This window comes from Betta splendens, chromosome 16 (assembly GCF_900634795.4).
Source record: "Betta splendens chromosome 16, fBetSpl5.4, whole genome shotgun sequence".
NCBI lineage: Eukaryota > Metazoa > Chordata > Actinopteri > Anabantiformes > Osphronemidae > Betta > Betta splendens.
The window spans coordinates 14,563,849-14,579,995 of NC_040896.2; the positions used below are offsets into that span (position 1 = coordinate 14,563,849).

The 16,147-nt window shown below is 47.9% G+C and overlaps 2 protein-coding genes and 1 long non-coding RNA gene across 6 annotated transcripts; 1 reads left to right on the top strand and 2 right to left on the bottom strand.

Moving 5' to 3' along the window:
• Positions 1-466: 466 nt before the first annotated feature.
• macc1 (MET transcriptional regulator MACC1) lies at positions 467-5,073 on the bottom strand. Of its 3 annotated transcripts, none has more exons than XM_029129235.2 (5): positions 4,935-5,073; positions 4,063-4,182; positions 1,925-3,975; positions 1,660-1,848; positions 467-1,583 (listed from the first exon to the last, which is right to left on the bottom strand). In XM_029129235.2, exons 2-5 carry the CDS (start codon positions 4,172-4,174, stop codon positions 1,380-1,382), a joined length of 2,556 nt encoding a protein of 851 aa, XP_028985068.1. In that variant the 5' UTR covers positions 4,175-4,182; positions 4,935-5,073; the 3' UTR covers positions 467-1,379. The 3 variants fall into 3 exon arrangements, with proteins under 3 accessions (XP_028985068.1, XP_028985069.1, XP_028985067.1); XM_029129236.2 differs by having other exon boundaries at positions 4,930-5,058; XM_029129234.2 differs by lacking the exon at positions 4,935-5,073 and having other exon boundaries at positions 4,063-4,933.
• LOC114843043 (uncharacterized) lies at positions 5,074-9,022 on the top strand. The gene is made up of 4 exons (XR_003783530.3): positions 5,074-5,328; positions 5,665-5,762; positions 6,946-7,104; positions 7,717-9,022. It is a non-coding gene; the product is annotated as an uncharacterized LOC114843043 (long non-coding RNA).
• Positions 8,758-11,605, bottom strand: sp8b (sp8 transcription factor b). Of its 2 annotated transcripts, none has more exons than XM_029129238.3 (2): positions 11,469-11,605; positions 8,758-11,051 (listed from the first exon to the last, which is right to left on the bottom strand). In XM_029129238.3, exons 1-2 carry the CDS (start codon positions 11,487-11,489, stop codon positions 9,714-9,716), a joined length of 1,359 nt encoding a protein of 452 aa, XP_028985071.1. In that variant the 5' UTR covers positions 11,490-11,605; the 3' UTR covers positions 8,758-9,713. The 2 variants fall into 2 exon arrangements, with proteins under 2 accessions (XP_028985071.1, XP_028985074.1); XM_029129241.2 differs by lacking the exon at positions 11,469-11,605 and adding an exon at positions 11,213-11,462.
• Positions 11,606-16,147: the final 4,542 nt, after the last annotated feature.

Genomic DNA, 16,147 nt, shown 5'->3' on the forward strand with positions numbered 1-16,147 from the left:
CCAGCCTCACTGGCCTTCACTAAATAACCTTTGTTCTCCAGCGAAGGACGCACTGAGACCACAGTGAGTTAAAGCTGCTATCATGAGTCAAACCGGACAAAATCTGTTCTCAAGTCAGCTGATGAAAGTTAACTAAGGGAATTTCTGTGTGCTGTAAATACAGGGCCGTTTACAGTAACTAGACATGATTGATCCTTTTACGCTTAGCATCAGCATCACTTCCATTCAATCTTCCCAAACCTCTTTACTCTGCTGCCTGTCGCCACTTTCTATTTTTTTAATTTGCTTTCATTGGGCCACAATGAACCTCCTGTGCTCTGTTTGACTGAGAGGCAGCAAACAAAGCTCACGACTGCGGCTATCTTAAACAAGCAAAGAGAGGAAAAGCAAACAGTCCCAGAAAATCAGTGAAGTCCCCGGTTTTGTGAGATTCACCAGAGTTGGAGCAAACACTAGCTACAGTACCTCCTGCACTGAATGACAGCTTTATTAACTTTATTATCTTCAAAATTAAAGATATCACATGTAGTCACCCGGCTTCCATTTGGCAACTGATTACAATTCATATAAAAAAATGACAATACATAAAATAAGCCAAATTGTGCGTACTGTATCTAAAAAAAAATTAGTGTTCAGTATAAAAAGCAAAACATAAAACTAAAGAACAGTTTGTGACATCTTAACTGTTTGTTTACTGGCACTGACTCATAAACTCAAATCAAGTATCAGTTTTCCTGTTTAAATATCAGTTAGTAACAGTGTTCACATTTATTGTCAGACATAGTAGGACCTGTAGTAATACAATTTATTTACATTTGACCTGTTGGCTTCATAAATCTTACACATGACTCCAACCAGCTGCGAAAACCCACCTGCATGAGGCACGCTTGTATGTAATACTAATGCAGCATTGTTAATTGGAATAGATCCAAAATACTAAGACAGAGACACGCGGCAGACCTGTTAGGATGACGTCAGTTTGATTATACTGTAATAGAAGAATGGAAAGAACCAGAGAAATAACAGCTTCCACATAGTAACTGAGTTCATTGATAACCAGTGAGTGAGTTTGTAACTAATTCAGATTCATGTTTAAGTAGCACGTTGAACTGGAAATATCCTACCAAAATAAAGGTCGTAAGGCCTTTTGACACTTGGCACAGACATACAGGATCTGAAGTAACGAGCGATACGTCACCGCGTTCTGTTTACAAGATGAAGTGCGTCCTTCACAGCTCAAACCTTGTGCAAACATCCAGCTCTCGCCAAACGATGTCTGAGCACTCACTGCGAGTGGCTCTGGAAATCAGCTTAGTTTCTGAATGGGCCACATTTATATGAACCTCTGTGTGTCGGAGCATCCCTGGTGACGGGTGTGTTTAGGGCTTCAGGTGGGCAGAGGCTCGAAAGATGTCGAGGCAGTTTGCGGTGATGAGGGCTCCCGTCAGCTGCCTCCACTCTCTGGTGGCGGGGTTCTTCATTTTGTCCAGAGCCAAGTGCAGGTCCTGGATCAGATCCCTGTAGCTGTCCCCGTAGCGCAGGCTCCAGGCGTACAGGAAGTCATAGGCCGGCTTCCACATAGACTGTAATACAGGAAATGTCACACAGCTTGCGTGTCTACGCTGCTGCTGCTGCTTCGGGCGCTGATGCCGCACTCACCTGCGGGCCGACCTCGCCGTTCTTCCCTCGGTGCGGAGCCTCGTATGCAGCCGCCTGAGCGCTGGACAGCTTCCCCATCTTCTCGGCGAGCTCCCGCCACCGGACCCCGAGCTCCACGGCGGTGGACAGGATGACGGTGTTCTGGATCAGCTGGGCAACGAGCTTCACGGCGTCCATCTTCAGCAGAGCCTAGGACGCAGCACATAGACAGCAGGCTGTCACCAGAGCAAGCGCTCGAAGCGCGGTCAGGGTCGCCTCCACTCACCACCATCAGCTCGTGCAGGAACTTCTTCCTGCTCTTCCCGGTGTGACAGTCCTCCTTCAGCCTCTGCAGGACGCAGGCCACCTTGTCGGCGTCCGTGTCCACGCGCCTCCTGGTGAAGACGTCCAGCGTGGCCTCGTCGTAGCCCAGGGCGTCGGCGAAGGCCCTCCAGCTGCTTACGTGCTCCGTGACCAGCGACTGGGTGGCGGAGTACATGTAGGTGAGCTTCTTGAAGGGCAGCGCCATGTTGTCCAGGAGCACGGACGTGGTCATTTCGACGCCGGCGAGGTCAATCACTTGGTCTCTGGTGATGAGCTTGACGTTCTTGCAGTGGACCAGGCCGATCCGGCCTCGGAGGAATCCGATGTACCACTCCTTTGCCTTGGAGTTGCCCACCGAGCGGACGGTCTCTCTGGAGAGCAGGGCCACCGTGTCCCCCTTGAAGTACTCCAGCAGGTAGTCCACGCGCGGCTGCCGCAGGACCGACTTGAGCGCCACCCCGTACCACTGCAGGGCCACGGGCCTGTCCTCGCACCCGGGCGGGTCCGTCGCCCTCTCCTCGGGAATGGGCGACGCTCTGGGCGCGTCCGCCCGCTTCTCGGCCTTCCGGGATGCCCGTTTTTCCGCCCTCATGGGGGCGGCGGGAGGGGACGACACCTGGAAATGTGTGAGCGCCTCGGTGCTGGACTCCGTCACCTGCACGTCTAACTCGAACGGAGTCATTTCAGAATTCCTAGAGCAGCACAGTGCAACCGGCAGGTGCAAGACCGTTCCTATCTTAAGTTGACTCTGCCTCACTTCCTTTAGCGTGTCCCCGGGTTTGGGTTTGAACACAGAGTCCGCGACGCTCACGCTGATGCGCAGGTCGTTCACTTTATCCGGCTGAAACGTGCGTTTTCCCCAAAGCTGCAACACGAGCGGAGGCAGGTGTTTGTTGCCTCTGCAGATGTCGGAAAACGGGAGCTTTGTGGGCACGTCCTCGTGGCAGCAGACCACTATCACAGCTTTGAATGACGGATGGATGTACCTGGGTCCATAAACGGCCACGGTGATTCGACGGTGAAGGTACTCCCACACTGACGTGGCAGGGGCCTGAATCGCAGAGGCCTCGGCCACTGCAATCACGTAGAAATGCGTCTTCAGGTCCTGGAGCTTCATCCGCATCACGTTCTTGTCAATGCAACAGTCGTTGACTTTGACATAGGGACCCTCTCTTTTGTTGGACACCAGCCCAAACACTCTGGTGGATCCCTGGCTCAAAGGGTCAGCCCTCACCTCTCCAGACAGCTTCATTTGCAATGTGATGCGCTCCTTTGTGTTAATGTTGCTGAGGTTTACCTCCAGAAGAGGGCTGAGGGTTGTCCTGTAGTTGTTATTGAGTCCGGGAGGAGGGTCCAGCATCGCTTTTAGTGTAACTTCCTGGGTTTCCCCCGGAGGAACGTGACTTTCCGGGATATGGATCTGAACGTCTGAGTCCGGCAGCTGTACCGTGCCTCCGCCGTGGCCGATCCTGGAGATGACCTGGAAGTCAGTGGCCTGAGTCTGAGCCCAGCCCGGACTCTGGCTCATCAGATTCAAGTCCAGGCAGGAACGGGTGAGCTGCCTGTGGCTCAGCCAGGCCATCTTATAGGCCTCCCTGTCATTCTTCAGCCATTCAAAGTCTGGGTGCAGTACCTGCCCAGGCGGCTTTAAGCTGTTCTCCTGTTTTAGGACCTTCTGATCCAGGTCATCCAAGATGTCGGAAGCGCTCCTCCATCTCCCAGATCTGTTGGTGACTTTGTGTTTGCTTTCCAAAAAGTTCCCCACGTTTCCTTCGTCTGACGATGTGCTGATGACGTCATCGTTGTTTGAATCCGAATGCTTTTCGTTCGCTGGCTTTACGTTTGAAGAGTTTGAATTACTGTTATCTTTGCTACTGTGAACGATATCGTCTAGGAACGGATTGGATCCTGATAGATTCTTCCAAAAGGGATTTTTAGACTGCGTCGCATGAGCGTCTTCTGGCTGCAGAGGAGGCCACGCTGAGGCCTGTGCGATTTGTGCCACAAACCCACCTGTCGACAAATGACAGTTCAGTCGGGACGTCATTCAAAACCGTAAATACAGTACTTCAAGAAGTGGTTTCAAAAAGAAAGGTTTACCATTCACTTGGTCAGTTGAGGCACCATCACACAAATCGATTAGTGTCCCTTCAGATTTGCTCCGCATGAGACTCCCAACGCGACGGAAAGGCCTTGCTCTCTCAGCCGCCATATTTTCATCTGTAAACATATTTTTACTAGAAGCTTTTATTTGCCTAAGTATATGACTCATCACTCATTTGTTAATGGTCACTGTTGTCAAGGTGATGCCACTGGGCGCCATAACATAAAATTATTACCAAATCCGCTCAATTACTGGTCAGGAAGGGAAAACAACCATTGCACAGCTCAGCGTGATTATATTTAGAAATAACGTGACACATGACAATAACAAACATGTACACAACAAAAGACTGGGAGCTGCGTCATTGTTCAGCCGGAGCGCACTGCGCCCGGGGCTCATTACAGTTACAGTTTCTGTCTGCCACAGGAAACGGTTCCAAACGCACAATAAAGCCTGAACCCTTCAACCTGCCGCGTGTTTGCGTAAAAGGACACTGCGTCGCAGTGAGTCAGTCATTAATAATCTGGTTTCCTACACGAGTGCACAAAAACAGGTTGGTCTTGTCAAGCCTATGACACGGAGCTCGTCTCCTCCAGCGCTTCTTGTGCCGCAACTACTACAGTGGCGGCGGCAGCGCCTAATCTCACAGATTACTGCGTGTTTTCGTTCTGAGCGCAAGTTTCAGCCATATGAAAATACTTTAAGACAAAGCAAAAACTTCATTAAACTCACTGACAAGTCAGCAAGTCAACGTCTGAACAGGTGTGTACGCACTCACTATGACATGTTAATAAAGCGTATCCTTTATACGCTGTCTCCTATTATTAACATTCAGCTATTTAGAGTAGAAACTAAAGCCTGACCTCACCGTCGGCATTAGACGCTTGAAGTTTTTCTTCGGGCTCCGATCGGTAAAAAAGGTCAATCCGCTGTCACCGCACTTTTTTCTGAAGCGTATGTATGAAGCTCGCCCCGTCGCATCACACTTCTCCAGCCCGCTGGCTGTCCGGCGCGGTGCATGTCGGGATTGGGAGTTCACCAGCAACGACTCGCAGGAACGTCATGGCGAACCAGTGGGCGCTCCTGGCTGTAATAACTGCATTGCCCACAAGACACCGCTTTGTTGACGCGCGAGACTTACGACACCTGAAACTGAGCGATACCTGCGGTTTCGACTGGAATCGACGTTTGGAGATAAGCGCGTGCAGCGAGGCCGAAACACGCGCTGCCATGAGTCCACGAGGAGACACACCGGCAACAAGGTTGATCCACGAAGTTTGAATTTGGCCTAAAATATTAAACAGACTGCACGCAGCTTTGGGGGGAACTGTTAGCACGTGCCTTCTTGTTTTAGTGGCTCTTGGAGTTGGAGTTCATTGATTTTACTATTTGCATTTCGTTGTCAAAGTCAAACTGAACAGAGGCGTCAACAGAATTTAATCTGATTAAACACTCAAGTGTTGTTATCTCAGTGAGCAGGTTACACACACTCACCGTGATCAATGCCTGAGTCAATCACCAACAGGGTCACATTTATAGTTTTCCTTCGTGCAACTCTTTGCTTATTTTAAACTGTTAAGTTGAACTGTGTTTTTTAGGACTCGCCCTCTGGAATCCAAACGCGGTTGGTTCTGGTTCTGAAGGAATGCAGCTAAGCACCGTTGAGCTGATTATCAACGTTCATGCTGCAAATATGGTCAGTCGCCTGGACTTTAGCATGAACACCTGAAGCCTAAGAAGCAAACACAATGTATTAAATATGTGTCTGAGCATGAATCCCAGTTAAAATTATATCCACGTTTGTTGTGTTCAAACGTCCCACCTCTGTTTGCACATTATTTTAAATTGTGCCTGTATAATGTTGACATATGAAACAAAGCCTGCACTCCTTCAATACAAAACTGTAGCGGTTTCATTATCTGCACAGACTCTGATAATCCTGTATCAGATATCGGCCCTTCTGTTTTGCTTTTAAAGGACTGATCCGTCCTCATCCACGTGAGCACAAAGTGCAACTAACTGAAGTGTAACAGGTTTGATGTCTGCACTGTCACACGTGAAAACTTCATACATTTTTGTAATCTGCAAAGCACGAGCCTTAGAGTAAGCAGCCAGTCTGTAAGTGACGGCTCGGTATGAAGTTTACAGGTTTGAACCACTTGATGGAGCCATTTCTCCACCAGTCAGCTGATTAGCCTCGCACAGAGTGTCACTAAAAGGAAGGAACTTGCCTTCCTGGGCAGCGGCCAAGCAACTGCTTTATTCTCCAAGAATAAAAATAAATGTTCCAAAATGCCCAGGCAAATAGTCCGACCTCCCTGTTATACAGCAGAGACATGAAACTCCAAGCTAAGACCTCAGCGTCTGGACTTTAGAGGCCTGTTTTAAATAAATGTCATCTGATTCACACCTACAGAGCTTCCTGCATTAATTACTGCAAGATAATGGATACTGGATGTAACAAACAAGCCACCACCTGACGTAGAATGAATGTAAATTGCTGAAAGCACTGTATAAGGCTGCTGTCAGTGTCGTTAATTGTTTTGAGTAACCTCCGAACCTTGTAAATTGCCTTTACCAGAAGATTGCTTGTTTCACAGACAATGACAGTGCAGTTGGTGGTTTTAACCACAAAATTGGACACAAATGCATCATGGGTGAGCGGTGGAACCCCAACACTGTGATTTACTGCGCTGCGGTAAAAATCAGCATATCTCTTTATATCGGTGCCGTGACATTTCCACAAAGCCTCAGTTGAGCAGGGCTTTTCCTTAGGCTTTATTTAACACAATGTTTATTCCTCTTTCATGTTCTCTGGGCTCAGCTGCCAACGCGCCGTGGGCTCTGACCATAACTGTAATTGTGTCCTTCATCCACAGTTGGCAGCTCCTCCTCTTCGTCCTGGCGCGTGTGCCCCCACTCACCGTCGCCAGCTTGAATCGGGACAGTGGACAGGCCTCGGAGGTCCAGGTGATGCTGAGAGGTCTGTGAAGGTGATAATCATATGACAACAGAGCCGTGTGGCCACGAGACACTAGGTCAGAGCCACTGTTCATATTTAACCATTCATTTTTGTGTTTTGTATTTATTTTGCGAGTGTTTTTTTCAGCTTCACCAAAACTAACCGTGGCGATGGTTGCGCCCATCTATTATTTCACAGGTTGTTCTTTAAACTGCTCAATAAATGTCCCTGCAGCAGCTTCACGAAAGAAATATACACAGACACAAAGACGATTTGTTTACAAAGAAAGAGAGAGCACGAGGGCCAGTCAAGTTTCAATATTTGTGGACAGATTTGAACAGATCGTGTGGAGACAGGTGCTGAAAATGTCCCACGTTCTGATGATATGATGTACTGAATCCCAGGGAGCTATTTACTGAACTGGAGTGTAATGGGGCGCGTGACGCAAGTAGTTAGGCAATTACGTGTTATTGCAGACGTTTACATTATCCAAAGTGGCTCAACTCTGACCGGCATTAAACCCGCAGATGTGATGAAAGAAGCTCAGACTGGTGAAGTAGTGACTTTTGATCAGTTATATTTATCAATGTGCTCATTTCAGACAGTATAAAGACAGTGAGGTGCATGTGATAATCTGTACAGTCTTGGTTGAGTTGGTCCTGTACTTGTCTTATTATTGCGCTTACAGGATAACATAAGGCAAACCTGGATATGACCTGCACCCACCAGGTGGCGCTATGAAGCCAAGGTTGGAAATCTGCCTCAGGAATATGAAATACTCTAGTTTACTCCTCAGGGAGCGCACACAAAGCGTAAAACAACATTAAAAACATAATATAGTTAAAAATTGAGACTTATTCTTTCCATGTTTACTGTGTCAATACAGCTTCAATGACCGTTTGAAGTATCGTCATGTCATCCATCATGACAGCGCGCTTAAAATCCCCAAAACTAAATGCTAATATCTTTATAACTATAATAAAATTATATAACTACATCATAAACAAGGGTTGTTTCTGTTCCTGCGTGTAAATAACTGAAATTTCTAATAGCGCACACAAAAGCATGGCGTGTAACTTTTGGGTTTTCAAATCAAGTCTGCAAATAACTCAGATTCAAAACATTTTGCCGTGTGTTGCTATTTAGTAAAAGTAAACAGGTGTGTTGTTTCTACTTTCTGCGCACAATATACGAAAAGCTGTTAATTTTGAAGGAATAAAACTTATTTATATCTTATAAGAGGAACGATATTTGTCGCTTTTTTTGAATTGCTTTGAATTGTTTCACAAAAGCACAATTTTGCGGGGGCTCACTGCGCGTTCATGAAAACGGCCATTTTAAAAATAATTTAACGATTGAACAATAAAAAGTAAAAAAAATCCTATTTTCAAACAAATACTGAATGATTCCGTTAATTTTTGTGCTAATCAGTGTAAGAAACTTAAAAAAAAACCCCACCGACTTGAGCCGTTCAGGGCAGATTCTGCATTTAATATTTCATGATTACATATTTCAATTTCTGGGTGAGGCCCTGACGTTGCTGCGGGCCCTTTACCTCCCTGGCTTTAGGAAACCACCAGCTGCACACGGAGATGATGATACATCACTTTTCACAATATCCTTGTAAAATATTTTTTCAAGCAAAATAAAATCTCAGACGTTGTGCTCTGCCAGGGAGAGCGGTGCATCGACTCAACGGTTCAAATAAAACGAGTCGATCAGCTGCGTCTGAATTCATACTGACTTTATTGAGTGGCTTGCATAAAAAGCCATTCTCGGAGAGAGAAAAAGAAATACCATTGTAAAATTAAAATCACTTTACAACATGCTTACTTAAATTAAATGAATGGGCAAACAGTAAATGATTTCCAAACGTTACAAATAAATTCAAAGTGCGCCTAATGATAGACCCCTAAATACAAGAAAACTCGTGGTTAAATATAACTCCCACAATACATTTCATATCATGTCAAAGAAAAATCCAAGTACATTTCCGTATATTTCAAATATTTACTAGAGTCCATATACAACTAGAAATACCTATACAAAATCGTCTCCTGGACAAATACATTACTCACCTTTACATCGGGCTGTAATTATTCTACCCTACATTTCTCAGTATATACAACACATTTTGCAGCGAAGTGAAACGTAAGAGACCTCGGACTGGCCTACTTACAAACTTGTACCGTAGTGGGGTGAATAGCAACATGATATAAACCTGCAGCTGCTCCTCTGTGGAGTGGATCAGACATTTATAATGAACCCCATCCCTCTTACCATACTCTACAGATATGTTCCTACCGGGCAGCCCAACTACAGGGATAAAATAATTTCTCCTGCTCGATAATAAAGTGCCAGAGTTTGGTTTTGAACAATATGTATGACAGCAGTAGCACAACGCAGCCAGATCTACTATTAACATGTTGAGTTGTATTTTGCGTCACGGTTATTCAGCATCAGGCTGTGAAAAGTCCCCGTGCCTTCTCCCGGTGTGTCCACAATCACTTGATTTCACGTTCACGGCGTAGATGTATAAATGAGATGTGTGTGATGGCACAGCTATGGAGTCATTCTAAACACTCGTGGAAACGTAAACGCCACGGACGGGCCAAAGTACGTCCACCTTCTTGTCCGCGCGCGACGCTTTGTCGTCTTACAGTTTTTACCGCGCCGCGGGGCGCTTCAGAGGCCGTTCATGCCCACTCCCTGGGTGGACTCGGGTGGGTGCAACAGGTCGGGGGAATGACACGGGGGGCTTCCGGGCGCGCTGTGCTCGCTGTCGGTGTCGCTCCCCCTCTTCCCTCCGCTGCCCCCGGAGCCGGAGCCGGCGGACCCCCCGGCGCTGTGCGTCTTTACGTGTTTACTCAGGTGGTCGCTGCGCATAAATCTCTTGTTGCACACCGGGCAGGCGAAGCGCTTCTCCCCGGTGTGCGTGCGTAAATGTCGCTGGAGCTCGTCGGAGCGAGTGAACCGCTTGCCGCAAAACAGCCAGTTGCACACGAACGGCCGCTCGCCGGTGTGCCACCGCAGGTGCGCCTTTAGGTGCGACGTTTTACCGTAAACCTTCCCGCAGCCGGGGATGTGGCAGCTGTGGAGCCCCTTCCTCCGGAGGCTGGCGCCCGCCGGCCCGAGTCTCTCCGCCTCCTGGCAGTTCGGACAGTCGCAGGTGGCTCTGCCCGAGTATCGCCTGGCAGACGACCTCGGAGACCCCGCTAAAGATGCGGGTGGACCCCCGGAGAGCATAGTGCCCCCCGCCCCAGTCAGAGGAGAGGGGCTCGTGTCCGGATAAGAGGATAAGACCGGCTTGAAACCGTCCATCAGGTGTTGGCCGGTTGTCAACAGGTGTGGAGAGGGACTCGTGCTGAATGCGGAGTGACTTAAACTGGAGTAATCAGAATTATATCCGCCGAGAGGAGAGTGCAAGGAGGTCTGAAGTCCACCGGAATGCAAGGACGTTTGTAGCGCCGCTCCGTTAGGGTTCTGAACGTCAATCCATCCCGCTCCAACGTCCCACCAGGCCGACGCGCCGGTGGTTCCGACCTCTCCCGTGGGGATCCCCGGGTGAGACGACTTGAACCAGGACTCGTAGGGATGCGCCACGCTCATCCTCGGGTAGATGCCCTGTAAACTGTCCACGGACGTGTGCACTTTGGAGATGAAGACCGGCTGGTGGCTGGACTCTTGGGAGCTGCTGGACACGGAGGCTTGGAAAACAGAATAGTCGTTTCCAAAGTGGGAGTTGGACGAGGTGCCAGACGTGAGGGAAAAGGCGCTGGATCCGGTGGAGCCGTTGGTGCCGAATGAGTCCGAGATGCCGGATCCGTTGCGGGACACCCCGAAGCCGGAGAGGCCGGACCCCAGGCTGCAGCTGCTCGCCGCGGCTCGTTTCCACGGGTGGAAGCCTTTCCCAAACGACGAGGAGTTATCCGAAATAGTTGACGGTGAAGGGCTCGGACTCCCTATTTTGTTGCATGTTGCAGCTAACATGGCTAAAGGAGTCGATCCTAACCTCGGCTCCTCCTGCAAGGAAGAAAGCAAGAAAAGCTGTGAGTGACCGCTCGCTCGGACAAGTCGAACAGGTTCATCGCATGTTTCAACGCGGCTTTTTTTTTTCCGAACGGAGGAGAAAGTCGGCGCGAGGCACTTTTCTCCAGCTCGTGGCTGAGATCGTCACTTCCTACCTGGACGCACGGCAAGCGGGACGAGCGAGACGCGCCACGGACCGCTCACGAGCGCATGCCGGGGCAAAACACGCGTGTGTGCGGGGAGCGCCGCTGCGAACTTAGGGCGAAGGCTTTCTCACAAGAACCGCTCGCTGAAAATGTACGCGAGGCACTGAGCTTCGCTGTTACTTCGCCGCCGCTGTAAGTTTTAATCCCCCTGCGTCGGACAATGACAAGAACTAATTAAACCAGCAAGAAAGTCTTTTGGACTCACCCCTAGAAGTGAAGTTGCCATCACACAAAAACACTGCCCTCCTCAGAGGATCTTTTTATATTTATGAATCAGAGCACTGTTTTTTTAGAGGTGTGCAATACAATGATGTGTTCCGCCCATTCTTCCACAATTGTAGGCTCCTCTCCGGCTTTGAAGTGCCGCTGTGACACGGGCGACCAATCAGCGCCTCCGTCCCGCCGCACCGCCACACACTACCGTGAGGTCATCAATAGAGCGCCCCAGACAGCTCTCCACCTTCCTCCACCTCCCCCACCGCCCCCTCCATAATAAAAGACAGCGGAAGGAAGGTAAAGTTAAATGAGAGTGAATTAGGAAGGAGGAATTAGGGGGCCACTTATTGAAATTTTACAGAACATCACATTCCATAAATTGAAAGACAGAGGGATGATGACCTGTCTGTGTACAGTGGTGCAGCCGGGAGTAAATAAGTCAAGGTTGGTAAACTGTCACCACGCAGACCGACAAGTTGAACAATCAAAGATAAAAAAGTTAAAAGTCCCTCAGTTTTATTATTTTGTACTTTAAATTAGCTTAATTATTACTCTCGTGCTGATTTGGCTTATTTCAGCTTTAACGCGTAATGGAGACCACAAATGTGGAAAAACATGTAAGCCTTTAAGTGGGTTATCACATCACTCGCCGTATTTCTGCGTCTTTCCTTCATATGAAAACGTCTTCTGGGGTTTGGCGCAGCCCCCCTGAGCGGAATGTTTGCACGTTTCAACTTCTAAAAGTTAATATACACAAACTATTACAGCAGAGAAAGGCTGCATTGTTCTGGTCGTTGACATGCATTGCGCCGTCTCAAACTTTACTGCATTACTGTAATTGCGTTCAATTACCTTGATAGTTTTGATTAAACCTGGTGGACGGTGCATTCCAGAGGAGAAATATTCATTTTATGCGCTGTAAGATAACAGGCAGTCGAGAAGCTGACGGGGAGGGGAATGTGTCACTTCGGAAATATCTCTGCCCCAAAATTGACAAATTCAAAAATGTTTAATTTCGTTCAGGCAATATCCTAATGTTGACGTTGCAGGTTCCCTTAATTATTTATTTAAGTAAGTGGTTGCACCGGGTGCCAGGCTGAAAATAAAATGATAGGCTGCTTGAATGGGTTCATCCCTTTGCCGCTGACATTTTGTCAAATCTACAGAGAAAGCTGCTGTTACATAATAACGTATGTAGTTAGGCGAAATGCGCGTTGAACCCCGGGTCTCTCCTCGGGCGCTATTTGCATGCAGTGTTCACTGGAAGCATAAATTTCATTTGAATTTCAAATTTAATAACGCAGGAGGTTTTTAATCATCCGCAGTTTTATTTGTTTGATATTAACATGCTTATTGACCGGGTCTGTTGACCAGCTTGGTCATTACAGGACAGGGAAAAGTTAATTAAAACGACCAGGGATTATTCATCACATCATCTGCCTAACCCATGTCGCTTTCTTTATTACACAGCGTGATAGATGGACTATCTGATTAATTCTTGTGTTTCTAGGATTGGACAGCAGCTTTTTGGATTAATTTACACTGCTTTACCATCAACTGTAAAAAATGAAGGAGTGGGAAAAAAATTAAAGAACCACGTCATTCACAATGATCCAGTAAATAAAAAGAAAAAAAAACGCAGGCGCTGTAACGTTAGCCTCGCAGTTTGCTTGATTACTATTCTTGCAGCACGTGTGTTATCTAGTCTACAATATTTAACACCGTTCAGAGTCAGTTCAGAGCAATTTCTACCTTTTAAAAGTGAATTTATTATGTTATTTTTTTTACTCCAAACGCTTAATGTTAAAAAAAAATACATTTAAAGGAAAGGGCAGATTTTAGATACTTACAAAAAAGCACACACACACACACACACACACGCAGTCACCAACGAAAACACACACACACACGCACACGCGCGCGCGCACACACACTCCGGCTTATTGACGTTGCAGATAAGAACGAATGCGCATCGATCAGTTTGTTGTTTTATTTCGGTCAAACCAATCAATGGCACGAGCTATCGAAAATCATAACACGCCGCAGAACATTACGTAACCGCGTTTAAAGGCGAATTAAAATGTGGCGAAGTGACGACGGGAATAAAACCCACGTACCGTGCTCCTCCGCTCCGCGGCGCATCCAGTGACCCTCGACGTTGGCTCTCGGCTGAGGAAAACGCAGCAACTTCCTGCTGCTGGGAGGCTGCGGACAATGGCAGGCAAACGTTACATGGCGATTCAATTAGGAATAACGTGAAGTCTCCGTTTGGCCTTTCTCTCCACGCACACACGGCACGATTTTTTAGATGGCCTCAAATTATCTGTACAAATCATCTAATGCTAAATGTATAAATCTGTGCAGCATCCGTGGTGGAATTGCTTGTCCCTCTCCCTCTACCTCTCGGGGAGAGCGACTATTCACAATATTATGGTCAGTAGTGATTTTCCGCATTTGGAGCGCAAGGTGGGCTACAGCTACAGGGCACGTGTTGGCCTCTGGTGACAAATTACAAAGCGATCATACCAGCAAGACTGATGTCAGAGGTCAGCGCGATAACTCAGGACGGACACTTCCTGCGCGCAGCCCGCGACCGAGATTTTTTAATCCACGTGCACGTCTAATCAGATCGTGTCGTTTATTCCTGGGGGGGGGGGGGGGCGTCTTTAGATTAAAAAAGACATTTTGTTGCCTGTTGCGTTCAGGAGCCGGAGGGTCGAGCCCGGTGCAGACGGCGCGCACAGGTTGTTGTCGGCGGCGCACGGGCTGTAACTGTGAGCCGCGTCGAACAGATGTCCCCATTGAAGGCTCTCCTCCCCTGCGCACATGGGCTATATTACCATCACGAAATCAAACTCAAAACCGGTCCCTTTCGCTTCCATAATGACCGAGTTATTCTGGGCCGCTGAGCACGAACAAAGTGCGTTCAATATTGCGTGCTCCAGAATCACTCTGCTTTAAAGCACCGGGAGAAAGGAGTCAAGCTAGAGATGCAGGACTATATAATAAGGTGGAGGTTTACGCAGCCGCTCGATAATCTGGAGGCCTTCGTATCAGAAATGTTTCTGGAGGAAAACTGAAGGTTGTCACTTGTGGCTTTCCACTGCAATTAGTCGACCACTGTGGCTCAGGCACCATGTAGTCATAATTACCCTATTTTTTTACAGTTATTTGAAAAATAGAAAGAAACAGGCCACAATATTAAAATTAATTTACAACAATTAGTCATGATTAGAAATTCTAAGCAAACTTTGTGCACGGTGTCCTATTATTTAATTCCTCATGCACAGATAGAGGATGTTGCCCGAAGCATCTGTTACCTCGTCTCACACAGACACTGTGGCTCAGTAAAGCAAGCGGAGCAGGGCCTGCCGCTGGTTGGTTTCTCCATTCACCAGGAGGCTGGAAGGAGCAGATGTCCGTCTGCGCGCCGCGCTGCCAAGTGGGTCCGAAGCGGGGCGGCCGCGGACACGGGGGCCCCAAATGGTGCGACAAAAGGCGCGCAGGAAGCCCCTCTCCGCCTGGGTGAGCCGCAGAGAGGCTCTCCCCTCACTGCCAGCCCCGCGGGGACCCTCGCAGCACAGCGCCAGCCAGAGCGCTGGCAGCAGAGCCATGTGTTGCCGTATTCACGCGAACACAAATACGGCGGCATATGCAGGAATGCTCGCGCGCAGACTCACACATGAGACAGACGCGCGTTAGCGCTTTCATATGTGCGTGCGCGCGCTCAGCAGGTGGGCTTCACGTGTGTTGGTAATGTAAACATGGCAGGAGAGCGGTGAGTGAGATCCACGTCTGTGATTTAGAGACGTGACTTCAGCGCTTCGTGACCATAAGGTCATGAAGAGTGGCTGAGGAGGCCCTGGATGTGTCCCAAGCACAGGTGTGCAGGCCGGCCTCCACAGAAGGGGTGCACTGAACCGTAAAGAATGATATAAATGTCTGGCAAATAAAATGACTAGTTAACAATCCTTTGACTGCTCTAACCTTTGAGCCTTTGTCCAGTATCGATCAGACAGCTGTTCCTGCCTTTGTGTGGCAGCAGCGGAGCCTCTGGTTGCTCCTTGGATGAATGAAGAGGGGAAAAAAAGTCTAAACAACAGCTCACATACGATCTTTTGATCTGGGTATTCAGGCGGTTTAATAACTTTAATTTAAAGTTGCGTGTTTTCTATATGGGTTTGTTCACACTACTGTAATAAAGTGTATGTAGAAACCATATAACTGGTAACAGAGTTGCCTCTGTTTTTAAAGATAATCGTACAGTCTGTTAAATAATGAAGCTCTTAGGATGTTTTTTTTCTTTGGGGGGGGGGGGGGGGGGGTCACACGATAAGTCTTCTTATTCAAATACCTCAAGACAGGCTGCTAATGATCCGTCTTAGCACCTGTCAATCAAAGAAGACCACAGCAGTGACATTATCAGGCCAGGACTTCATTCTGCAGCTTTCTTAGTGGCTGCCTTGCCACCCAGAACAAAAATCTAACGTGTAAATAATAACTGACTTCAATCATTTATTTGGGCGTTAGTTGGAATTTTACCATTAGCTTTGTCGAATGTAATGATCTATATTTTCCAGGCCGTGTTGGTTTGGCGGAGGTGATAGATTGTGTTGTTTTAAACACAGGCTGTTTATAATAAACAGTGTACTTTGCCATCGTTCGGCT